The following is a 27,235-nucleotide window of genomic DNA, read 5'->3' on the forward strand; positions in this document are numbered from 1 at the left end:
GGGCCTGTAGAGATACAGCGGGGGCTTAGACAAGGATGTCCTCTGTCCCCTTTGTTGTTCATGTTGTACCTGCAAGGTTTGGAGGCCAAGCTAGAGGGGAGCGGACTAGGTTTCAACCTATCTTTTTTCAAGCAAGGGGAATTGATTAAACAGACATTACCGGGACTAATATATGCGGACGATATAGTGATAATGGCTGACAACAAGGAAGACCTGCAGAAGTTGTTAGACATATGCAGTACAGAGGGAGATAGATTAGGCTTCAAGTATAGTAAGGAAAAATCTGCAGTCATGACATTTAATGAAGAGGGCGGCGAGCATAGAATACAGGAGTTCGTGCTAAAGGTAGTGAATGAGTACAAGTATCTTGGGGTGTGGATAAATAACAGTGTTGAGTATCTGACAGAGCATGAAAAATATGTAATGAATAAAGCTAGTAGGAATGCAGCTGTCATGAAAAATAGGGCACTGTGGAATTACAATAGGTATGAGGTGGTAAGAGGGATCTGGAAAGGGGTGATGGTCCCTAGCCTGACCTTCGGGAATGCGGTCCTGTGTATGAGGCCAGATGTTCAAGCAAGGCTGGAAATTAGGCAACGGGGAGTAGGGAGGTTAGCTTTGGGAGCACATGGCAATACACCAAATCAGGGGGTACAGGGTGATATGGGATGGGCGTCTTTCGAGAGCAGAGAGGCTAGCAGTAAGATAGCATTTGAGGAACGATTGAGAAGGATGGAGGAAAAGCGGTGGGCTAGGAAAGTTTTCAGATACCTGTATATAAAGAATGTTGACACGAAATGGAGAAAGCGAACTAGAAAATTGACAAGCAAATATCTGGACAGCAGTAAGGGGGCAAATCAGCAATTATCGGTTAAGAAAAAGGTTAAAGGAACAGAGAGAGCTCTGTGGAAAACAGGGATGCTGACGAAATCGGCACTGGGAACATACCGGACCTTTAAAGAGGAAATTGTCAAAGAAAATATCTATGATAATTGTAGGGGAAGTTCTTTGTTGTTTGAGGCCAGGACTGGAGTTTTGCGGACTAAGAAGTATAGAGTCAGGTACCAGGAGATAGACACTTTGTGCATTGCGTGCGGAGAGGAGGAGGAAACGGCTGAACACTTGATACTTTTCTGTAAAGGGCTTCACCCTACAGTGGAAGGCAGCGGGGCTGACTTACCCAAGGCATTGGGGTTTAGGGATAGTGAAGGGAAAGTGGATTTTAAGAGGTTAGAAGTAACCAAGCGAAGGTTATCTGATTGGTGGCTAAAAGCAAGACAGGAGTAAAATTTCACAAGACATGGCTAGGTGGCTTGAGCCACCGCCCGATGTAAACGGTTCAGCCGTATCCATCCATCCATCCATCCATCCATCCAGTGGTGGCGAAGGCTGGGCCGAAAAGTGGTTTAGCGCGACTGCAGCACAACCAGAGGATGGGGGGGCAAAACACTCATATAAATAAATAATAAAACTACAAAACTGGAATGTAATCTGCCAATAGAAAAAAAAATATATTAGCACCTTGTTTTATGAAAGAGGTAAGTCATTTTAATAAAACCTGGCAAATTTTGTATTTTTGCAACACTCTTGACCTGCCCCCTATTCATGAGTGTGCGGTGCATTACAGCGCGTCTTTGCAGGCCTTGTTTCGATACCCGGCTAACCCGGCCACACGGGAGCTTACGAAGCGATTTCTTATCGCCAGCTGTCTGCGATGGCGCGCCTGGTAAAGCGTATAAATTTAGCTCGCCGGTCTCAAAATGCTCCTTTTGCGAAGTTTTCGTCGTCCTTGCACGTCGCTTCTTTGTCACCGTTCGGTAAGATTTGCACCCCGCTGCACCGCTGCGGCAGTTTTCTCGGTTTTGTCGTTTCCTTCGGCGTGCGGCCAGTGCGCAGTCTTTTTCCGTCTTTGCACGCTTCGCGTTCTTCTTTTGAAGCGCTTAGCGCTTCATTTCAAGATGAGCTTGCGGCATGTGAAGAAACGATGCTCCGTGGTACACTGCAACAGCGTGGATAGTACCACTGGTGTCAAGCTACACCGATTCCCGCTGGACTTTCACAGGTGAGCTCTTGACAGTGTCGTCGTCTCTAGGTATGCACGATAGCTTCGATATGGTTTCGCCGGGCTGTTCGCTCGTGTTTCATAGCTATAACCCGTTCGTGCGTACTTGGCTTCATGTTTTCGGGGATATTTATGTACTACACTGCAGGGCACACACTTTCAGTGCTGAGGTGTGCGAAAGAGGCCCACATTTTTCTAATTTATAGTGAGTTTCATGCAGCTGACTATCACCAACGTGAACTTCACACCGGGCTCTCAGGAGCAACCACGTGCACGCTACTGACCGGGAGGCCCATTTAGAACAAAGTTTGCTACCTGACAGCTCCGAGTACGACATTGTTTAGTTTTGCAAAACCATGAAGCCAATTTGAGGATCCCCTCGCAGCTGGGAGTATCGAAACTCAGCCTCGTGTATGTGCGCGGCTTTGAGGAGGCTTTAACTGGATTCGCTCAGCAGGAGTTATTGCCTGCCTTGGTATTGCTGTCCTACATATACATGACTGTCAGGGTAATTTTAAACGCACTTCACTCTCGTCACTCGTTGAGCTTAGAAAAGCAGCTAGCCGCGTGGCATGAGGATGAGCGTTACCGCACTCTGGGGCGCAGAGAGCTTGGCGCGAGCATAGTTCAGTTGTAATGCAAGTATAATTTACTGCAGTTAGCAGTGACAGGAATAATGACGCATTGGCGTTTCGAGTATGCGTATTCCTTTTGGCGCAGTTGTATCTAACGTGCATGTTGCATCACGTCCAGGTGCCGAGCGTGGGTGCAGTTCTGCCGCAACGTCAGCCTGGAGAAGAAGGCGCCGTCGCAGCTACGAGAACTCAGGATTTGCTCGAGGCACTTCGAACCATCTGTGTATCTGACGTCAGGAAGGCTGCGACACGATGCTTTGCCTACTCGAGCAAGCATTGCCGGTAATTTTTGTTATCAAACATTTAAGGCATTCGCCGCCCTTGAAATGTCAGGTTTTGTGAAAAAATGAAATTTTTCCTTTTTGTCGTAACCGTAAACAGTCTAGCGTCTTTTGCAAAACGAATTATGTATCTGTGTTGTGGCTTTAAAAATTACAGTAAATTTTTACCTGCACCCTGCTAAGCGAAAACGAAAATGGAAGTATCGCTTTCACGTGAGCACATATAATTATAAACATATCGTATATATATATATATATATATATATATATATATATAATATTCGTTTTACGTCTCTTGTATGCACTGTACACTGTATGTGAGGTTCGTGACAAATGTCCAACATAGCATAGAATTAGGTTTGTGCTTGTGGTAAGCTAATGGCACAAGCTTAGTAGGCGAAGGGTGCTCAAGCGAATTTCTAGGCACGGGTGCGGAAAAAGTACACTGACGGTGTGAATACTCTTGCCTGATATTTCCGGTAAAAAAAAGGATAATGGAAGTGGGATATTCGATAGTCTGTTATGGCAAAGGGCTCCAAAGGATCTTAACGTGAGTCTGTCAGTCTTCCGGTTCAGGCTGTTTGATGCCGCTAGCCACTTCAGCAACGGAAACCAGGCGACTCTACATGTTTTGCAGCAAGTGGGAGTTGAATCTTTCATATTCACCGTGAAACCTTGTCTCATGAACGGTCCCTGTCGTGTCCAGAGGGCATTCTCGTCCTTCCTTTGATAGCTCAAAAGAAGTGAGGGGGAAAAAAGGGTGAGCCTTCCTAAATGTTTGAATTTTAGTACTCCAGAACTTTGCTTTCTTGTATGCAGAGCTTCTTCTTTCATCTTCAGTCTTATCAGGATGCAATCTTATGGTGAAAAGCATTCTTGGTGAAAAGCTTCTCGAGATATTGTGTGCTCATGTGTTATGTATCAAAGCATGCACTGAACGATTGTAGAAATGCACTAATAATTGTTTGTGTTGTTGCCTTTTACCTCAATATTCATGCTAGCGAAAGCCAATGTTTGTACAGGTTTTTATTTTTTGCGATAATTTCTTACGAATTCATTCTTGTTGCATCTCATTGCGTAGGCCATAGGCTGACCTGCATAAATCTGTAAACAATATGGAGCACATTACTTGATTTGCGAGCTATCGTTGTTTGTGTGATAGGCGAATTTCGCACTCTTCAAAGTAAAACATAGCATATGAAAATTGCAAATGATTTACTGGTGCTCCACAGCTGCTGATGACATCAAACTAATGTGCCTAACGATTAAGGGTGGTAAACAGAATTTTATTTCATTGGATAAGCATTTTTTCTTTCTAGAGTGATGACAGTGTGAACCGCATGCTGTGGAAGCAATAGTTCTTTGGAAATTATTTACTATAAAGGTACTGAATTCTCTTTTCTCTCCACAATAATGTTGCCATTTCAGACACCTCAAGCGAATGCAGCAGCGACATGAACTGTTCACAATCTCTGAGCGAAACTTCGGCATCAGTGCGCCGGGCTGGAGAACCAGGTGAGCAGGGTTGTATGCATAACTGACATAAATCTTTTGAAAATGGTGACGACTGAAAGCTCATTGGACTGCTTCCTATGATAGCTGCTGTCTCCGGTGAACCTGTTTCCAAGGGGTACGTCCAGAGTCGGTCGTCCCAGTCGCTGCTACTCTTCCAAGAAGGTGATTGTTATTTCGTATCTGCTCGAACAGCCTGAGGAGGTATGGCTCAGAAATATGCTACAATTCCTTGTCTGTGCGCTGTGCAGATGCAGATGGTGCCCGCCCTACTGGTTCTACGCTGAACCAAGCTTGTTCCCACGCCAGTGGCTTCATAATGGTTCAGTGTAAGTGTTAATTCCGCCTGTGGCGCTTAGTTATTACTTGTGCATTTTTGGGTTGCTGGCTTCCCTGTCAGAACTGTGCTGTCTCTATATTTTGTTCTTTATATTCTGTGGGCGCAGCTGACCACACATGCAGGACCAAGCACTGAAGCAAGCGCTTCATCTCTGGAACCTGGCACGGCAGGGGGGGCCGCAACACTGTCGGCGAGTGCTGATCTGTCACCAGGAGCTCCGTTCAGCAGTTAGCCGCTTTCTTATGAAGGTTAGCAATTTTACAACGCTTTCGCAATATTGCGCACTTTTTGGTGCTACAGGACTACATGCAGCTATGACTAAACCCGACGTAGCAACTTCTTGCTCTTCCGTCGACTCTGTACGTTGCAGGATCTTTCACCAGCCCCATCAATGAAAGGCGGCCACTGCAGAAACTTCGAGCCAAGCTCAGGCAGCTGCGTAACCGCAACAAGAGGCTGCAAGGACTGCTGCTTCAGCGCCGTCGCATGAAGACCACTGCCGAATTGGTAGATAGTCTGCGTGAGCATTTAACACCAGCTGTTGCTGCTTTTGTTGAAGCTCAGTTAAAGATGCACAATGTCAGCAGGTTTGGCCGTCGATGGTGCAGCCAAAACAAAACCTTTGCTTTAGGTTTATACTTCCACAGCCCAAAAGGTTACAGATATTGCAGGAAACTCCTGAAACTTCCATCTGTTAGGTCACTGCAGCTGTGGCTTGCACGCGTACCATTGAGGGTTGGATTTTATCCTGAAGTTTTTGATTTGATCGAGAAACGGGCAGCGTCTTTTCCACGGCAAGACAGGGCTTGCACCATAATTTTTGATGAAATGCATGTTTCAAAGGAGCTGTCGTACAATCCAGTGCCGGACAGATTTGAAGGCCTTGAAGAGTACAGTGCAGCACAAGGTCCAAATCTTGCAAACAAGGCGCTTGTGTTCATGGCCAATGGAATATGTACGCCGTGGAAGCAGCCTCTTGGCTACTTCTTTGCAGATAAGGCAGCGCCTGCAACTGTTCTGTATGACATCCTCTTCAAATGCCACAAAATGTTGGTTGGAGCTGGATTGCAGCCTGTGGCTGTGGTTTGTGATCAGGGGAACCAAAATGTTTCTGTTTTCGAAACTTGTGACCCCTGAAAAGCCGTACTTAAGTGTGAATGGTGAACCGCTTTTCTTTATTTTTGATCCACCGCATTTGCTCAAGTGCTTGCGCAATATGCTCTTCAAGTATGACTTCAGGGTAGGCAGTGACACAATTAAAAGCTCGTACATACGACAGGCTTATGAGAAGGATCGAGAAATGCAAATTCGGTCCATCCCAAAGTTGAGTGCCCGGCACTTTAATTTAACTTTTGCTTCGAAGATGTCTGTGAAACTCGCAGCACAGGTATTCAGCAATCATTGCGCTGCTGCATTGTGCACATTGGTAACATTCCAACAGTTGCCATCAGAGGCTATCCACACAGCCAGATTTGTTGAGAGGATCGATAGACTCTTTGACAGTCTAAATACTTCACAGAAGCGGGGAAAGTCTCCGTATGCATCTGCGATTTGTGCAGGATCTGTGCATGAAGAGTTTTTGGAAGAGTGTATTGCAGTTTTCGAAAACATCGAAGTTCAAGGCTGTGCGCGGCAGCCTCTTTGCATCCGTGGCTTCTGCCATACTATGAGGGCTGTGCTGCTGTTATGGAACCACCTGGCCTCTCGCTATGGTTTGACATACCTCCTTACCAGGCAACTGAACCAGGATGCACTTGAAAACACCTTTGCTATTGTTAGGTCGAAATCTGGATCGAACAGCAACTCGTCTTGCCGGCACTTTCAAGCAGCATTTAGGCATCTTTTAGTTAGCAACCTTTTCAAACTGTCGGAAAGCAGCAACTGTGCTGAAGACATGTCTAGCCTTCTAGCCACTCTCCCAGTTTGTTTATCTAAGTCTGCTCCTTCTCTCTGTACAGCTGCCACATCTTTGCCAGTTGCAGTAGAAGTTTTGCCATATGATTATCAGTCTCCAATACTAGAGAACAACATTGTCTATTTTGCTGGCTGGCTTGCCTACAAGTTTATGAATGATCACAGGTGTGTTACAGGGCCACATACGTGCGAGGTGAGGCTAGAAAATGCCGCCTTTGCCGATCAGAGCCAAGTTCTCTTGTACTTAAGTGTCAAAAATCCTGGAGAAGGTGACTTTGGGAGCCTGTCAGTTCCTACACCCTCATTTGTAGCTTTCATCAATGCTTGCGAGCAGGTTTTTGTCGCATCTAGTTCCAATATTGTGGGAAAAGAACAAGTAGGGCATGATCTGTGCATGTTGCTTCATGCCAAGGTAGGAAAATCGCTGACTGTGTGTGGTGATGACGTTTATGATGGTTTGTTTGCCCTGTTCGTCAGGGTGAGGCTGCATTGGCTTGCACGCAGAAAAATCTTGAACTGCACAGTCAAACTACTAAACGGAAAGCCACGAAGCAAGCACTGAGGCTAAGCAAATGAAAAGGATGCAATTCCCGACCTGTTGGCTGAATATTTTGTGAAGTTGCAGGCTATTATGCAGCCTGTGCAACAAATCAGCTTAGTCTGGTTTAACGGTTGCAAAGGGTTTTTTTCTGGTTCACAGCCTGGTTTTATTCTTTTATTTTTTACTTGTGTATTTTGATTTGCTAGGATGTGACGTGGTTGCTCACAGGGGCAATGGTTTAACAATGTAGCATCTTTCATCGTTCATTCCACTATGTCACTCTTTTAGGGTATTTTTATGCCATGTACAGCCTGTTCAAGTGTCACTTATGTACTTGTGCAATATTGTCAGATAAAACGCCATACCGATAAAGCGAATGCCTCTGAAAGGAGACTTTCTAGGCAATGGATTAACCTAGTTTCCGTGGCGCTGGGATTAATTTTTCCACCTGCTCGCCCCCCCCCCCCCTGCAGTTCCGTGCTGGCAGGTATAATGAAATCAACCATTGTCATCATAACTACCACTTGGCACCACTGGCTACCAGGCCACCTTTTAGCAGGCTAGTTGCATCTCAGAGTTTTTAGTAGGATCTTTGTCAGCGCAACGAACAGAACAGCGCTGGACTTTTATCTGGCTATATTGTTGCGTACAGTACACTGATTACATGCTTTACGGCCCCGCGAATGTCCTTGCACTTCACTGTACGCTGTACTTCATGTGTACTTTTGTTGACGTAAAATTACTTCAAATTGATCCGGCTAACGACTAGAAGTACTCTGGAGATGGTACGCCGGCTCAATGTATGGTATTTGCTCCTACGTTGAGCACGTTTGAGGGTGCTAAAGCTGGCTTTAACATTGCCTTGCAGATGTAAACGCACCTGCTATATTCTTTCAGCTGAAGAAATTAAATGTGAAGAATAATCCCATTGTGCTCTATGGTCTGTGTTGATGCGCCTACTTATGTCATGTTATGTTTGCTTCAATTGAAGCTGTCGTACCATTGTTTTCTATACTTTTCAATTTCCTGACAACGTTCGTGGCACTTCAGGGCTTTTTCCTATCTGCACTGTGACTATTGAGATGATTAGCCAACTTAAACAATACTGCTTGTGCTGCCTGTATGTATTTTTTGTTTGTGTGCCAAGGGTGTGCTTTGTGACTGTATTTGTTTGGTTGCTGCAATAAACAATGAATATGAAACTATGAAAACCATACTTGCCGTACACTCTATTGCGAACTGTGCACTTGAGCCAGTGTTTTGTGCATCATACCTTGCTGTACTCAAAAGCTTTCAAAAGTACTAGCACCAGTATTTGCACTACGAATCGTGCATGCTTCGCCAGTGTCTGGAAGTGTTGCTGCCTTTCTATGCTGCCCCTCCTTTACCAGTCACTTTCATTGCGTTCCCAATTGCACATTAACAAGGCCATAACTAGCAGGAACTCGAGCACATTTGACTGGCAAAGGTTGGGGCGCGCTGAAAGGCAGCAACCTTCGAGAGATACGGGCTCGAAAACGCGGTTTCTACAGAAAGACCGCTTTATAATTCGCGCCAAAAGCATACGTATGCGTGACGTCATTCTACGTCACGTTTGCGTAGTTTGCCCCCCAAAATCCAGGGGGCGCTGGAGTGCCCATGAGCCGCCATTTTTTTGACCAATGGGCGTCTATGGAGCCTTCGCTACCAGTATACATCTACCTTGGTGGCGCTGCCAGTCGCTAAGGTGCCACCACGCCGCGTTCGCTGCCGAGGCTGCGTAGGTACGCTGCTGACGAGCCTGGCGTTGCATATGTCTCCTCGCCCACCGTCGCCTCTCCTCCTCTCCACTCCTCTCCTTCGTTTCACTCACCCCTTGGCCAGACAGCACCTCTCCTCCTCTACATCGTTTCGGGGGGACAGCGGGTGTTGCGCTGTCCCCCCGAAACGATGTAGAGGAGGAGAGGTGCTGTCTGCCCAAGGGGTGAGTGAAACGAAGGAGAGGAGTGGAGAGGAGGAGAGGCGACGGTGGGCGAGGAGACATATGCAACGCCAGGCTCGCCTCGGCCGGCGCTCCGGACTCATTGTTGCTCATGGAAACTTCCGATCGAGATTTTATTCGACTAGGGGCCAGTCGATTGCGATCCACGCATCACGATCGTGGGTGAAGGACATCGTATACACCTTCATGCTGAGTGCGCGCTCGGCTAGCTCTGTCCAGGTGAAAGACCGAGTCGTGGCCCCTATTAATTCTCAATGGCGAGCAGAACATCTAACCCGGAATGGCGTCGCATATAGGTAAAAGAAAAGCAGGCCACTCTCGCTCTTTCCCACCACGGGTTCCGCCTTCAAAGATCGCATGCGACGATCAACACAAGCAGTTGGAATGGGTCTCACTATTGATGTGTTTTATTTGCAAATCACAGCTTGCTTGGTCAACTTATGCAGGTGTGTATGAGCTTGCGCTTCCATTTGTAACAAAATAAAACAGTGATTGTACCATATTGATCCTTATTTACAACTCTGGAATACAGTAAAAACAGAGCTTGTTGTAAGCGCGTGCTTGCTTTGTTATTTGCCGAGAAAATACACGACCACAGGCTGCGTTCCGGCATCAAGCTTCCAAATGTTATACCATTCTTTCTACATACAAAGTGGCAAAGTTGTTTTTCTCCGCTCCATAACGTGCGTAGGCTACAGAGCCAGCAGGTACGAGCTTCAGATATTTTGGTCCAGGTTGCAGGGATACAAATTGAGTCCAACGGATGCCGATCTTCAACAGCAATACAGCCCATCTGCTGCTGCGGGCATGAGTTCTCGATCGACTCCTCTGTTGCTGCCGGCTCGTCGGAAACATCGTCGAGCGTGCTTGACGGTCCATGGCCACGGTGTAGTAAGAATACATTATATTCTTACACCGTGTCCATGGCTGACGCCTGCACCGGCACTGCGCGTTTGCCATTTAGCGGCAGGTTGGTCACACAGGTTCCTCACTTTTCTTTTCGATGTCTTCTTAGGCAGAAGGTATTTCGGATAGTTGTCGAATACTGCTGGCATGACATCGGGCATGAGATGCATGTGGTCTATCTCTAGCGAGCTCGTTGACGACACCGTTCACCGTCTCTCGATGTGGCAGTCTTCAAAATGTTTCACGCAGACAACACACGCTGAAGTCAACTTGCGGTCCTGTCTTTGATCAGCCGTTCCTACTCCGCAAGCCGTGTTGGGTCCGAGGACACACGGAACATGGAAGCCTTGCCCGGATTCGACCGGTAGCCACTCCTACAGAGCGGCACGAAACATGTTTTTTCTCGGCCTCGATGCTTCGACTTTACCATCATAGTCGCTGTGGTTTTCCCTCACGTGGAACAGCACGGACAAAACAACAGAAAAAAGCTTAGATGCAACCAAAATGCTGTAATCCACACCGCGCGCGACCAATGCAACTGCAGCGACTGCGGCATGTCCGGCAGCAACGGCACCGACGGCACCTTTACGACGAGCAGCGCCCCTTGCGGCCAAAGTTGGAAGGCATCGCGCGCGCTGCGCGCGCTGCCACCCACTCCCATTGGGAGAGCGCTCCGCCAGCTCCGCTCGACATACTACCACTGCTACGGCTACCGTACTACGGCAGTAGGTCGACGGTTGAAGGGTGTTGAAGGCTGCAGCGAGCGCTGGGGACGCTGTAAGAAAACGTTGTGAAGACCATGGCGTCACGAAGTGCTCTGCGAGTGTTTGTTGCCAACCTACCATGGACTGTAGGCAGGAGTAAGTACTCACAGCACGTGTATAACCTTCATGTCCTTCGATTGAAACCCGGCGCTTCGCTCTGAGCACATTGTGTGCAAGCACGTGCAGTCAACTTTGCCGGGCTGTGGCAGTGCCATGGGTATTTTGGAACGAAACTAAATGTAGGATTCCGTTTTTCTGGTGACATGACTTCGCGGAGCGCTCTGCGAGTATTTGTCGCGAACCTACCCTAAGTATTCCGGAAACCTATCCTAGCGCTCACGTCCTTCGACTGAAAACACGGCGCGTGTTTTGTGCGAGCACGTGCAGTCAACGTTTCCCGGCCGTGGCATAGCGAACTTCACACCCGGCTCCTTTTTTTCTTCGACGTCAACTTTGAGGTAGCGAAAAAAAAAAAAACGTATACTTACAGACGACAATGCCGCCTGCAGAAGTTGTCCGGCTGCTAGACGTCTCGGAGTGGTCGCCAGTAATTGGGCTTTCTTTTTGCCGGCGATTTATTGCACCGTCTTGTTGCCTCCAGCGCTAGCGGAGGCGCAGTGGAGCGCTTCGTGCCGCGTCACTGCCGTTGACGCTCTTGTCTTGTTCCTCCCCACTGCCAACGTTTGCAGAGGAGCTGCGCGAGCACTTCTCCCAGTACGGATACGTGGCCTCGTCGAACGTGGTCTTCGTAAGTACAACTGCATCCTTCGCTTGCGGCAGATTCGGCGCGTGCACAGCGCGCTTGGCTGTGCTTTGCTCGAGCTGCAAAACCATTCCAACTACATCTTGTCAGATGCTGGGTGCTGCAGTCTGGCCAGAGGTTGCCTGCTCAGTCGTATTGTATCACAGAGCAGGTAGTGAATGCTACCGGGGTAGTAAAAAGTACCGTTCCTACGTATTTACTCCAAAACAAACTGCAGAACCGCGCAGCATAGAGGAAAGGTACTGCAGTCTACTCCACTGCAGCATGTGAAATGACAACACAAACTCGTATGAACATTGAATATATTAATGCATATATGTATTGCTTAACCAAAATGTAGAAAGCATAACTGATTTGGCCACAATTGAAAGTGCATGTAATTGCAATTGTTTGGCACAGCAACCTAGACTGCAGGACACAGAAGCAAGTCTCTCTTATTTATAACAAGGGCAGCACTTGTGTCAGACCTTTTCCCTGAGCCATTATGGTAAATAAAAACTCCGTATTCCATGTTTGTCGGGAGTCAACCATTATGGGAGTCAGGGCAAGGTGCAAACTAAGCTACCAGTGCAGAAAATGAAAAGAAGGAACAGCAGCACCGTCAATAAACTTGCCTTCCAGTAGTCTGAGCCTTCACAAAGTATGGCAGTTATTGCCATCGTTACTGTGAAGAGGTTTCACATGCCTCTTCTGTTTAAAAAAAAATCATGCTAAACATACTCATTAAGGCTGTTAGGTAGATATGCATGGAGCCCTGTCAAGTCAACTCATCGTAAAGAGAACTTTTCCTCAGTTGCGGGGCAAGTCGTGCCTCCTGAACATCTGTGACCACTCTTGGCGGCATTTAAGCAAGCTGTCTGAACATACAGAGTTTGATGTTGCCAAAAAGTGCATCAGATAATTTGTGTTGTGATGTCAACTTGTGGCTTTCTTTTTTGCCTTTTGCTGTAACTTCGTTCTACTGTTCTCTTGTTGCTTTTAAATTTCTTCAGCCCCCCTCCCCCTTCTTTCACCCTTATTCTTCATTGCGTTACTCGCATGCCTGTGAAGTAACACAATGGAATCTCAAGTTGAACTTACTTGATTTTAACTTGCGTATTTGAAAGGATGCTTTGGTCCTGTCAGCATCACATGTTTTGAAAGGAGGGCTCCGTATATTTCAAACTACATGTAATGTAAACAAATTTCGGTCCCATTCAGCTGTGTGTGACTGTGGAAGTCCCTGGTGTATAGTGCACCACCTGGTAATGGTTCAGCATCCCCATTCTTGTGCAGGACAAGAAGACGGGCATGTCCAAGGGCTTTGGCTTTGTCACATTTGGCACCCGGGATGGTTTTGTCAGTGCCACCAAGCACCAGCAGCATGTTCTTGAAGGCTCATCGGTGAGACCTTCTTTCAGTTCAATTCAATTCCATTTATTTCCCAGAAAATTCTGACTGGCTGCCTGGACTAAAAGCTGTAGGTATACAGCTTGACAAGGCCCAGGCAGCCATTACAAGGCACAGGGGCAGACTCTGTTCAAAATTTTTACATGCACAAAAAAAAAAAGAGCAGATTCAGTTGAAAATCTTTACATACACAAAATAAAAAAGAGAACACATAGTCAGGTTACAGTTTTCACAAGAACAGGACAGCCGAAAAGCACAAAATCATCATTAATGAAAATACGGAAGTGCAAAAAACGTATTTGCAAAACATACAAGGGAACAGCTGTACTATTGCGCTCAGTATGAGCTACACCGCGCGAGCGCGTGGCTGGGCGCTCGGCACGGCGCCGATTGGGCCGTGCTTCCTAACTATCTGGAGAGGGTGTAGCTGTTCCAGCAAGTGCGCTGTAACCCCTTGGCCCCATTTATCTGAAGGGCACATAATTTTTTCTTGTTCACTTTGTTTTCACTGGGGCAGAAACTGCAAGATTATGCTGCACCTTTTCCACCCATGAGGCACTGACTGCCAAAAGACGGTTATCACAGACTGAGTACTTCCATCATCCGCGAATGACTGTGCATTTAGACATGATATCAGCACTGACAGAGCGCGTTAGCGTCCAGCGTAAAGGCAGAAGCACCCGCGACGTGGACAACGCAGTGTTTTCAACAGAGCGTTTGCATGGTCCGGGTACTAATGCGCCAAAGCGTTGCCATTGCTACCACCGCTGTTCTCCGTTGTAGCAACATTTCACATTTGGCCATAGCAGCCTACTTTGTTCACTTGCGGCAACTCCTGTCACCACGCATCGGGTCGCCTTCACAAATTTCCCTCGTGTAATTGCTCCAGAACACACCGCGCCTTCTTAAGGTGCGTTAAATGTTATCGAAATTTTACATTGCTCTATAACTAAGGCCCGAAACCCCGATTTTGTTGATCATTACAGGTATTACAAGAATACATTAGTCCCCAGTCAGGTCATGCAAAGTAGCACCAGAAAAGATGTCTCCAAGATACGTGATCACAAGGTCTTGTGCAGGGCATTTTTTACTATGGTACTTAATTGGCATTCCGAAGGGTCGTGTGCTCACTGAGAGATATATTCAGTCTGAATGAAAAAGTTTTGGATGGCATTAGGACAGCTTGCTTGCCGTGAATGCGAAAGCCCGAGATGAATTAAGCAGTCGATTATTGTGGAATAAGAGGTTTATCAGGAGGTTAAATTGGATCAGTAGTAATCACGTGTATATACTGCCTTGTACCTTATGACCAATAACTGTTGACATCACGGCAATTTTCGGGGAGCAGTTTTCCTGGACGACCACGCTGATGCTGACAACTTTGGTTGACAATTAGGGAAATAAGGCTTTCTCATTAAAATAGATTTTTGGTATTTGAGTGAACTCCGAAGCTGCGTCACTTTTTGTTTCTTTTATTTTTGTGCGACAGAATTTAAGCTACAGTCAGAGATGGCGTAGATAAAGAAGTTGACAACTGTAATATTTGTTCATTGAAATAGAAAGCAAACTACCATAAAGTAGAAATTCTCCCTACAGTAAATATATTATACAATACGAATACTGCATACCATTCCTTTAATATCACAATAGAATTATGAAGAAACGCTCGAGTTGTGCTCCAAAATAAAAGCTAACAAATTGTAAAGAAATATTTGATTAGAAGCAAGTGGACGAGAACTGCAACGCACACGTAAAGCGATGTAGCAAATTCAATACAGCGAGCTATTGGCGCCGAGATCTGCACTTTGAAGATGAAATCAGAAACTACAAAACCACGAACACCCAGAAAGGAAAAAAAAAGCGGTTGCCACTATATAGTATCGGGTCATCGTCCCTTGAACAGTGACCACTTCCTGCATCCTCGACAGAAGCGACGCGTACAGATTCTCCATAAAATCTGCTTCATTTTTGATGCGCATCCATTCCTCTTCTACCGTGTTCCATAGCACATCAGCGGATGATCGGTGCAGTCCTCTTTTGCAGAGCCCGACTTTCATCCTTCCCCATACATTTTCAATGATGTTGAGGTAGGCTCCTATGGGCACCCACTGTAGATATCGCACTCCTCGCTCGTTAGGGAGTTCCACAACAATTTTTGCGGTGTGCACAGGTGAGAGATCATGCTGGAAGAGGAAATCTTTTTCAGGAAAAGGGCCATCCAATGCGTAAGGAATTATGACATAATCAAACATGTCACAATAGCTTGCCGATGTCAGGTGTCCGTCAATACGATAGAGGACATCAAGTCCATCTCGGGACACAGCTCCCCGCACATTGACCGTATTGCGGCACTTGATGCCACTTCCTGGAGGTAACGGGGTTCATGGCGGGTATAGACAGGGCGCCAAACTCTTTGTTTTTGGTCCCAGCATGTTGTGAACGTTGACTCTTCGGAAAATATTACCGTTTTCCAGTCGTCAGCGGTCCAGTCGATGTTGATCACTTGCGAATTTTAAGTCGTGCCGTCTTGTTCGCATCTGTCGGGAGCGGCTTCTGAGTCGCCGGATGGCTCTTCAGACCTCCTTCCACCAGCCTGCGTTTGACTGTAGACACACTCGCCGACACACCAGCATCAGCACCTATCTCCTTGGCGGTGCTGAAGGGGCTCGCCCGCACGGCCTCAAGAATGCTCTTGTCCTGAGCTGCAGTCGTTGCTTGAGGGTGCCGTTTATGTGGAGCGTCGCTGATGCGGCCTTCCTCCCCATAAGCCTGGATGATGCAGTTCACAGTCTTATTCGACCTTCCGCTATTTGATGTTGGGTATACGTTTTAAGGAGAGTTCAACTATCCGCAATCACTCACTGTTGGGCTCCTAGGACATCTTCCGAGCTGACAAACATATTTGTTTATTCGCAGCTCTACAAACAGCCACTTTCCAGCATATTAGTCTGCGGCACTTCCGTCCACATTTCCCTGTTCAGTAATTTGATGAAACGAAAAGCAGCATGTATGCCAGATAAGAGCGATTGGGCGGACCGAGAGGGCCCAGATCACGAAGTTTGGGCGTCGACGGACGGCTACAGTTATCATTTTCGAAACTGATGTCAAACCAAGAATAAACCAGGGTGAAGGGAGAAGTGAGCAAGTGGAGCTGATGCGAGATGGCTGGAACAGCTGCACCCTCTCTAGATAGTTCGAAAAAACTGCGCGATCGGCGCCACTGTACAATGTGCCGAGCGCTCGGCCATGCGCTCGTGTAGTGCAGCTCATACTGAGCGCGATAGTACATGGGCGCGAATGAGAAGTCTGGAATTATTTATGAAGAAATAATTCACGCAATGCTTTTCTATGAGGGTTATTTATATCTTTATATCTATTTAAAATTATTGGAAGGTTGTGCTTTAATGCTTGGAACTTATAGTCAGTGTGAAAAGAGGGAACTAACCAAGTGTCTGTGTTGCGAGTATTAACTGTGCGATCGTTCCGTTTCAGTAGTGCAGTGTCTTCTATCATAGACCTAAAGGATAACGACAGATTAAATGAAAGCAATATACGGATTTCATACATACTTTGAATTCTTAACACACTAAACGCTTCAAAAGCTTGTGTGTGGCTTAGGTAATCAAAATTGGCAATGTGACGTATAGCTTTCTTTTGAAGAAGGTAAATTTTTTCTAGGTTAGTTTTAGTTGTTGTCAACCAGACTAATGAGCAATAACTTATTTGCAACACAAATAGTGCATTATATATTTGAGGCTTTATTTTAGCTGGAAGGAACGCGCAGCAAAGAGCAATTGCACCTGTCACCAACGAGAAATTTTTCGTTAACTTCTTGACATGAGAATTCCATGTAAGGTGTAAATAAAATGTTAGTCCTAGTATGATGTGTTCATGAACAATTTTAATTTGTTCACCACCACAAGTGATGTTTTTTTCTAGACTAAAATTTTTGTTTCTTGCACAAAATAACATAACCTTCGTTTTTGCAGGATTAATTTTTAGTAGATTAACTTCAGACCATTCATGGAGCCGATTAAGCAGTTGATTACATTTGGTGACTAGTTCATTCACATCAGGACCAGAGAACGAAGTCGTGCAGTCGTCAGCATAAATAATGAATTTTAAACCTTTGTCAGTGTTCACAATGCTGTATATATAGGCACGCCTCTCCTTTGTCGACTTAATCGCAGATGTTGAACGGGCGTCAGTGAGATTGCTAGCACAAGGGGTCCCAGTTTTTACAGTGGGGCACCGCAGTGCGGAGAATGTGCTTGCTGCTCTTAATACCAGAGGTTACGAAGCCCACAGGGGCCACTTTTGACGGTCTATGCTACTGTGCTGTGGCATGTGCTTTCTATTCTTTGTCACTTGCTGGTAGAAAAAGGGTAGCCATCGTGAACTGCGTGGCATCAGTTTTGAGAGCTGTGAAGCAAAAGAATGTGCCTGACACAGTATGAGACCACAATTAGGCACCGTGAGCTGTGGACGTTCCATTACCAGAGGACATTGCGTTTACACTGAGCTTCCTGTGCTCCTCATGCGCTGTTTCATTATCATCATGTCCATGGCTACGTACTTGCCATTGGTATATATCTATCAGAATTTAGAAGTTAATTCGTAATATAGCTAATTACAATGGTTTTCAAAATTATAGGCATCTGCCATCGCAAATGGAAAGATTTTCATTGTACTCCTACAAACCTATTTGAGGAATTGTGTGTGTATATGTGGGGTCTACTTTGAAGAGTGCACTTTTGAACCATATCCTTGATTTCATTGAAGGGGCTTGTCTATATCACTACTGGGACTATCCTGCCAAATTTCATTATTCTAGAGTGAGTGTGAAGAACGTCCTGCTACTTATATGAGAAGGATGACCTTACTTGCTTAAGAAAACTATCGCTCAAAAATGAGATAATTTTTCCAATTTTCTGTGTTATGTGGACTTAGGAATGTGCAGAGAACACAACTGTGGGATTTTTTTGCTATTTTCTTTTTGCAAGAATGCCACCATTAAAGAATGACACTGGTCTTTCACTTCCACCATTTTTCTAATACCTAGCTAATTTTTTAGTGTGCAAAAAAAAGGTAAAAACAGGCAAACTAGGCAAACAGTTGTGCGCATCACAAAATGTCGTTCCAGGAAGCCTGTTGCAGTACTAATATTATTGAGTAATATTGGAACGATAGGTTTCCTAAGCTGGCAGTTTACTCAAAGAAACAGGAAATGAGAAAAGTGAACTCTCAAGATTGAAATAGCCCGACTTTATTTTTCAGCGCTCCGATGTTCAAGAAAGCCCCCCAGCATAATAATGCAATTTGACAGAGATGGTCCCAGCAGTGATATACTATTATAAATGATAGTTGGATAGAAGAAGTTTGATCTTACGTTCTGTCCACATTTAGGACTGCCGAACAGGATTTCTTCGTAACAAAAAGTAGACCATTTTAAAAGCTTTTCAATTATTCGCTTAAGAATTTTGATGCCTCTGGCTTGTTTTATAGAGTCCAAAATTAAAAATCTGATTTTGTTCACTGTGGTAACTGGCCAGCGGAGTAATACAGGGTGCCGCGGACCATGCCTGGTGTTACCAACTGCTGTCTTTTTAACTTATATCCCGCTATAGCCCTGCAGGTTTCAATCAAATCGATCAAGTGGTTTAAAAGCTCACTCTTTAGGGTAGTTCCCCCCTTAATATATTCACCCAGTGTAAATGAGCGCATGCAAAAAGCAAACCAAAAAAGGACGCAGTGAGTGTACTGTTTAATTTGAGCAGATTACTTCACTCCAGCGAAACTTGTAGCTGCCATGGAATCAGACTTGCGTTATATTTGTAGCCGCATTGTATTTGTGCTTATGCAAACAAAATTGAAAACATAACATGAAATTTGATAACTGAAAATAAATAATCACAAAGGGACAATAAGAGCAGGATGGAAGGTATATATGTTCGTTTGTTTATAAACCAACACTGTAGTAAGTAGCCAATTACCAGAGAGCATCCTCACAGCCATGCAGTCACCAACAACAGATAGTAAAGATCCTGATATGCAGACCGTTGCTACGCTAAACGCGCACTACGCGAAAGCTGCTTGTTATGGAGGTCTCCAATGCTGCAGATTACGCAGATTTTTAATTCTGAACAAATCGGGGAAACTACATCATCTAAACTTGGTAAGTTGGTATTGAAAAGGCAAGACTGTCGTAGGCCATCTCTGCGTCAGGTTCCAGCGTGAATCGGACATTTAACCGAGAGAAGAATTTTATAGTGCTTGTTTAGCGTTGCAACAGCCTGTAGTAAAGATTTTTGCTGGTCCAAGTCACTTTATTATAGAGGGGTACTGCAATACTGTGCCACAGTAATTGTTCCAAAAATAGTTCTACACTGTTCATATATTTGATGGCTTGTTGTGTTCCTACAGCGCTGATTGGATGAGGGAGAGCTATAGCTTCCGTAGCGGTGCAGACAACTTGTGAGATGGAGTAAAGGTGTATTCCTGTGGGTAATTTTATCTCTGGTTCTTGTCCTGCCTGTGACAGCGTTTTTGCATTTGCCTCACCTTCACAGTTGCCTTGAGTGGAGTCTGACGTGTCATTTTCTTTTTCTCTTTCAGCTAGTGGTTCACCCTGCATCAAATTCATAGACAGCGCTTTGGAAGGCATTATTGTAGATACATTCAGTTAAGTAAATTAAAGCTGTTCTCACTGTATACCTGTCGCATGCTTGACATATAACTGCCAATGCCATTGTGCAGCTGATTGCGATATGGCTATACCTAGTCTCCATAATGTGTTTTGTTCATTGGCAGCACAGTGTTTTAAATTTTTGATGAGGATACAGCACGACAGACGGGCAACAAGACTCGCTGCGTGCTTTGGCTCTCAATTTTGCTACTGTTATGCATTAAGGTATCAAGCCACTTGAAAACTTACTTTTGAACATTTTTTAAAATTTTATTTCATCAAAATACACGTCACTTCTGAATGATTGGCAAAGAAATTATGCTTCTAACTTAAACTGTTCCAAAGGTACAGCCAAATTTGTAACCCCTTGTGCATTTTGCTAAACCGTAACTACGAGTTTGTTTCCACATACCGTAAAATAATTGCCTCATTTTGCGGTCTTTCTTTTTTTTGCATCTTAATTTTTCAGTTTACAATCAATAATTGTTTCAGAGCATGTGTGGCTATTTTTGTTTTCATTTAATAACAAAAGCACTCACAAGATGGACACATCACATTTTGACCACATGGGTTGTCTACACTCCCGCATTAATTGAAGAACCTGCACACTGCCTGTTCAGTGCATCGTGTGCTTTACCCACGTGGGGAAGTTTAGAGTGCAGAGGTGATGAAAGCGAAAGTTTTCCAGAAACAGACACACGATATATGCAAGTGGGCGGTGAACCCGAAGCCGCCAACATGAGTGCTTCAGTAACTGCCTTGAAAAATGTGGAGGACTACAGTGACTGAAAATATGGTTCTACACTGGAAGGAAACAGGATCATTGATCTTGACGTTCTGTCAAATGTTTTTACATCACTGGCATGTCTCGAGTGATTGACAACATCCTTGAAACTTTAGGAACGCTCCTGCGCAGTTGTGTTAGGTAAAAAAATGTCAGGGATGTTGTGGAAAACAATATCTGACTTGTATATGCAAGCACCAGCTAGAAAGTGGGCATGCAGGTGCAAAAACATATTGCAAAGTTATGAATAGCCCTCCACCCCCATGGGGTTCCGTTTACAATCAAATATCTGTGAAGCTTTCTGACGCTGCATCAAAATAAATGATTGATGCAACAGCTAAAGTGTAGCAGGCTGTCAACAGTGATCAGTGAGGAGTGTCAGGGGTGGGCACATGGCACAAAAACATGGCCACTCTTCACTGAATGGCTGCGTTTCTTTGATATCTGTGTGTACAGGAAAAATAATTGATGTGGAAGCTTTGTCCAGCATGTGCAAGAGGGATGCTGGACGTCTTGAAACGCATTGGGATCAACAGGTGAACAAGAGCGCACCAGGAAATCCTCCCATCAGCCTACCGGTGCCACAAGGAACACAAGGGGAAAAAAAAAGTGAGCAGCAGCTCAAGCGAAAGGAAGTAGACAAGACTAAGGAGAACCTCAGCTACAAATGTGGTGGATTAAGTCATGGATTCATTGGTATTGCTGTATTACATATGTAGCTATATCCTATCTTTTCTGTTTTTCTCAAAACTCTCTTTTCTGCCATTTCGTCTCGCGCAAACATTCATAACTTTTTTCTCTGAATAGATTTTTAACCGAAACTTTGAACACTTACTCTTCGTATATCAGTCTGTGCAATGAACTACGAAAAAGAAGTGTGCGATAAGTTCTGCTACTGTTGCACTTGTTTTAAAAAATTCCTTATTGAAGACCGTTGTTTTTGGTAATTCTGTAATTAAAAACTAAAATTATTTTAGTTCATTGCACAGCTGACGGCTTTATGTACATAACTGCAAAAGCAATTTTCCTTATGGCGAGGTATATACAAGTTATGACTGCTGGCATGGGATGCATAATTTTTAAGAAAAAATTTAAAAAAAATTTCCTGTATTTCAACACTGGTTGGAATAGGAATAGGCATTCTGTAATACAGGTCACTAATTTCCTCTTCATATTCAATATTAAAAGTTTTTCTGGAAAGTGGCCTCATACCTTAAAAACGTTTTTAGCCCCCATTTTAGGAATACTCGGGCGAACATCATTTGAAAATCACTGTGAATCTGAGGCTGAAGATGAACCTTTGTGAGTTTTTTTGTCCAAATGGTACCCAGCAGCAAAAGAACTTTTCTGGCAATTTAGCCACACAATGAGGTGCACTGATCTGCTGACAGTTTTTTGTCACTGAAGTGAGTGATGCCAGTCTGAAATATTATGAACAGCCAGTCTAAACAAAAACTCGGTTGGAGAAGCCAGGGCACTCAAGTGTGATGCCCGTTTGTTGGATCAGTGTGAATCGAAGTAGTAAGCTTTGGATGGCAAGGAATTCGGAATGAAAATCGACTATGAATGAAATAGTGGGGACATGAATGGGCCTAAAAAAATGGCTAGGAGTATGCTTATAACAAAATATGACAAAATAGAAATAACAGGTGGCATGTGTAAAAAAAAAAGTGGAAAGTCCAGCTCCCTCCCCCTTTTTAGAGTGCTGGCACTAGATGCCTTGCTAGCAAAAAAAGCCGTCCTGTCTGCAGTTGAAGCCTGAGGATGGCAGGCTGCCTGCAGCCTGGTGGGCAAGTGGACAAGAGGACAGCCAGTTCCGTGACAGCTGCGGCTAAGTATCACTTCAACCTGCTACCAAGTGGAAAGGAGGAAACGGTTTCGTAGCAGCTGCAACTAAGTGTCCCAGCAGCGGCATCAAAGTGGAAAGAAAGAAATCGTCACACGAGTTGCTCCCAAGGTCAAACAACATTACATGGTAGCTACAGCTCAATGGAGAGGAAAAAACGCATCACACTAAGAGGATACGAGTGTCACGCCAGTTCTAGTCTTGTCTTCAGATTGCAGCAGCCAGTGGAAAACCACATAGTGTGGTATGTAGCTGAGGTAGTGTGCCAACAAAGGTACAGTTGTGCGAGTGCACCTATGTCGCATTTAGTTTTAACTTCATCATTTTTTAGAGCAGCAACATTAAGACCCCCACTCATTGGTTTCACATCTGTCTGGCGACGGGGGTTGCTCGGGAAAAGCAGCCTGGGTCTCGTCTAAGTCCCACCAGTGGCAGCACCTGCCATCGTGGGGCATGCCTAGTGCACCGCTTAACTGCCACACCACTGCACCAGGAGTGGTACAAGGACTCCCAGCGATCTGTCAATCTAAAACAGAGAATGACCCATTTCTTATATATGGGCACTAATTAACCCACTAAAGCTATCGAGTCATACCTTTAAAACTAAGCTAGCACCGAGGCTCCCACTCACCGATTTCACCAGTCTTTGTATTAAGCCTGCTTGACCTTGAAAACCGAGCCTTGAACGAAAACCAAACAGAAAACCTAAGTGCTAGCGCACTTAATATGTATTTGGCCTAACCACACTAAATCGTCCATAAATTTTTTGTTTGTTTTGTTTATGTACAGCAAGCAATGTACTTATTCATTCGCTACTTGATGTGCATTGCAGTAGTGTGTGTTACAAGGCTTTTGGTGCAGTATGTCTGCTATAGCCATTGTGCACTGCGTGGAAGTCCAATACATTCAGAATTGGTCTCAGGATTACAAGAATAGCATCTTTGGAATGTTTAGCTTTTGCAGTGTTCCTTGATTATCTGTCCAAGTTTGTCAGTGCAGTTTCTTTTAATGTTTGTATGTTGTGCTACAGACATGCAACAGTTAGCAGCATAAACTGCCTCTTAAGAGGAAAAACATTACTCAGGACAGTGTAGATGGCAGTCTAAAGCATCTTTGTAGGTGGACCAAGATATCTTGTTTCTGCGAGCTCACCGTTCCTGCTTCCAGACAATGTGATTGGTAAAAGGCGATGCAGCGATGGCGTAGAGGTAGAGCATCCGCCTCGAGCGCAAGAGGAACGGGGTTTGAATCCTGGTGCAGCGCAATTCTCCACTGGGTAAAAAAAAAAAAAATCCGCGTGTCGATGGAATTGCATAACCAGGCCTGGAGTGCGGCCTGATCTCGGTGACCAGAACCGACAACGCACTCTCTCACCAGAGCAGGATTTGGCCACCCTGGTATAGTACTTGGCCACAACCTTCTATGATCAAACCAATTAACCCTCGGCCCTTAGTCCCCAGTGGCTGTGGAGCAACTGACCACGGCGGCGGTCAGACCTGCGACGCAGCAAAGGGTGCTAAGAATCTCTGGCTCCGGACAGGCCGCCATTGGAATCTGAACCTGGTAACGTTTAACGCCAGAACTTTATCTAGTGAGGCTAGCCTAGAAGTGCTGTTCGAGGAACTAGCGGGAATTAAATGGGATGTGATAGGGCTTAGCGAAGTTAGGAGGACAGGTGAGGCGTATACAGTACTGAAGGACGGACACATACTGTGCTATCGCGGATTAGAGGATAGACGAGAACTAGGCGTGGGATTCCTCATTAATAAAGATATAGCTGGCAACGTAGAGGAGCTCTGTAGTATCAACGAGAGGGTAGCAGCTATAGTAATTAGGCTGAATAGGGGGTACAAGCTGAAAGTGGTGCAGGCCTATGCACCCACATCCAGCCATGATGACAAAACCGTTGAAAGCTTCTATGAGGATGTAGAATCTGCAATGAATAAAGTAAAATCGCAGTACACTGTACTGATAGGCGACTTCAATGCAAAGGTGGGCAAGAAGCAGGCTGACGACCACGCGGTAGGTGACTATGGGATAGGCTCTAGAAATAGCAGGGGAGAGTTATTAGTCGAATTCGCGGATAGAAATAATTTACGGATCATGAATACCTTCTTCCGCAAACGAGAAAACAGGAAGTGGACCTGGAAGAGCCCTAATGGTGAAACTAAAAATGAAATCGACTTCATACTATGCGCTAAACCTGGCATCATTCAGGATGTGGCCATCCTCGGAAAGGTGCGTTGTAGCGACCACAGAATGCTAAGGTCTAGAATTAGCTTAGACTTGAAGAGGGAACGGAAGAAGCTAATGAAGAAAAAGACCATTAACGAGTTAGCCGTAAGAGGGAAAGCACAGGAGTTTAGGATAGCGCTGCAAAACAGATATTTGGCTTTAACTGAGGAAGACGATCTTGATGTTCATACAATGCACGATAATCTGACATCAATAATTACGGAGTGCGCAGTAGAAGTAGGCGGTAGGACAGTTCGGCAGGATACCGGGAAGCCATCTCAGGTGACGAAAGATCTGATTAAGAAACGCCAAAGCATGAGGGCGTCTAACCCTACCGACAGAATAGAACTAACAGAGCTATCAAAGTTAATAAATAAGCGCAAGGTAGCCGACATAAGGAAGTTTAATATGGAGAGAATCGAGCATGCTCTAAAGAATGGAGATAGCCTAAAAGCAGTGAAGAGGAAACTAGGCATAGGTAAAAACCAGATGTACGCATTAAGAGAGGAGCAGGGCAATGTCATTAGCAATATGGATAAGATAGTTAACATAGCCGAAGAGTTCTACACAGACCTGTACAGTAGCCAATGTAATCAGAGCGTTAATGAGAGACAGCAGTGCACAGCAATGCGTCATCCCGCCAGTAACGAAAGATGAAGTAAAGAAAGCCTTAGAAGCAATGAAAAGAAGAAAAGCAGCTGGGGAGGATCAGGTAACAGCAGATCTGTTGAAGGATGGAGGGGACATCGTGCTAGAAAAACTAGCCACCCTGTATACGCAATGCCTTATGACCTCGACTGTACCAGAAACTTGGAAGAATGCAAACATTATCTTAATTCATAAGAAGAGAGACGCCAAGGACTTGAAAAATTACAGGCCGATCAGCTTACTATCCGTTGCCTACAAAGTATTTACCAAGGTAATCGCTAATAGAGTCAGGGCAACGTTAGACTTTAGTCAACCAAATGATCAGGCAGGCTTTTGTAAAGGATATTCCACAATAGATCATATTCACACTATCAATCAGGTGATAGAGAAATGCGCAGAATATAACCAACCTCCATATATAGCTTTCATTGATTACGAGAAAGCATTCGACTCAGTGGAAACCTCAGCAGTCATACAGGCATTGCGTAATCAGGGGGTAGAAGAGCCTTATGGCAAAATACTGGAAGATATATATATAGCAACTGCACAGCTACTATAGTCCTCTATAAAGTCAGCAATAAGATTCCAATAAGGAAGGGCGTCAGGCAAGGAGACACGATCTCGCCAATGCTGTTCACCGCATGTTTACAGGAGGTATTTCGAGGCCTGAATTGGGAACAGTTGGGAATAAGAATAAATGGAGAATACCTAAAGAATCTGCGATTAGCTGATGACATTGCCTTGCTGAGTCACTCAGGAGGTGGACTGCAAATCATGATCAATGAGTTAGACAGGCAGAGCAGATCGATGGGTCTAAAAATTAACATGCAGAAAACCAAGATAATGTTCAACAGCCTAGCAAGGGAACAACAGTTCACAATTGGCAGCGAGAGCCTAGAAGTTGTGACGGAATACGTCTACTTAGGGCAGGTAGTGACAGCTGATACGGATCATGAGAGGGAGATAACGAAGGATAAGAATGGGGTGGAGCGCATATGGCAAATTCTCGCAGATCATGAGTGGCAGTTTACCAATTTCCCTCAAGAGGAAAGTATACAACAGCTTTATCTTACCAGTACTCACCTACGGGGCACAAACGTGGAGGCTAACGAAAAGAGTTCAGCTTAAGTTAGGACAACGCAGCGAGCTATGGAAAGAAAAATGATAGGTGTAACGTTGAGAGACCGGAAGCGGGCAGAGTGGGTGAGGGAACAAACACGGGTTAATGACATCCTAGTCGAAATCAAGAGAAAGAAATGGGCTTTGGCAGGGCACGTAATGCGAAGGCAAGATAACCGCTGGTCCTTAATGGTAACGGAGTGGATTCCAAGAGAAAGTAAGCGTAGCAGGGGGCGGCAGAAGGTTAGGTGGGCGGATGAGATTAAGAAGTTTGCAGGCAAAGGGTGTATGCAGCTGGCAAAGAATAGGGTTAATTGGAGAGACATGGGAGAGGCCTTTGCCCTGCAGTGGGTGTAGTAAGGCTGATGATGATGACTTCGACTAAACTGGCCTAGCCCCTGTGATTGGTCATCTGCTTCTCTACATTCTGTGCTTTTGTCGCTGCCATACAAGATGGAAAGTCTCCCGTCATCATTATGAAGCGTAAAGGGGCCATGACAGCCTATTTTCACTCATACCCTGCTAATCGCATCAGAGTTCTCAACACGTTAAATTAAAGTTGATTGTGTGCAGTAAATATTTTAAAAACGAGTTTCTTCCGTTTCTTCTGCGAACTGCTTGCAGGTCTGGCGACCTCTGATTGCCGACGTCACAGGGGCATACCCGCCCCGCGTCGTCTGCTGCGTGCTGTGTAGGTGCTTGCATGCACACCGTGGACGGCGGTCGCTCGAAAAGTTTTCTTTTTTTAGCTTATCGAAATAAATTGCATTTTCCATGTTTTCTTATTGAATGCCTTCAGCTTAGTACGCGAGCTGAGTGATCCTGAAAAC

General features: G+C 45.1%; 2 protein-coding genes across 2 annotated transcripts; both read left to right on the forward strand.

Annotated features, from left to right (window-relative positions):
- The first annotated feature begins 1,627 nt into the window (after positions 1-1,627).
- LOC144112044 (uncharacterized) lies at positions 1,628-8,496 on the forward strand. The gene is made up of 7 exons (XM_077645119.1): positions 1,628-2,062; positions 2,816-2,979; positions 4,407-4,493; positions 4,578-4,655; positions 4,742-4,819; positions 4,937-5,078; positions 5,201-8,496. Exons 1-6 carry the CDS (start codon positions 1,761-1,763, stop codon positions 4,963-4,965), a joined length of 738 nt encoding a protein of 245 aa, XP_077501245.1. The 5' UTR covers positions 1,628-1,760; the 3' UTR covers positions 4,966-5,078; positions 5,201-8,496.
- Positions 8,497-10,828: 2,332 nt separating this feature from the next.
- LOC144112043 (SRA stem-loop-interacting RNA-binding protein, mitochondrial-like) lies at positions 10,829-19,799 on the forward strand. The gene is made up of 4 exons (XM_077645118.1): positions 10,829-11,032; positions 11,626-11,684; positions 12,975-13,082; positions 19,704-19,799. Exons 1-4 carry the CDS (start codon positions 10,972-10,974, stop codon positions 19,731-19,733), a joined length of 258 nt encoding a protein of 85 aa, XP_077501244.1. The 5' UTR covers positions 10,829-10,971; the 3' UTR covers positions 19,734-19,799.
- The last annotated feature ends 7,436 nt before the right edge of the window (positions 19,800-27,235 follow it).

Source organism: Amblyomma americanum, unplaced genomic scaffold, assembly GCF_052857255.1.
Source record: "Amblyomma americanum isolate KBUSLIRL-KWMA unplaced genomic scaffold, ASM5285725v1 scaffold_30, whole genome shotgun sequence".
Lineage (NCBI taxonomy): Eukaryota > Metazoa > Arthropoda > Arachnida > Ixodida > Ixodidae > Amblyomma > Amblyomma americanum.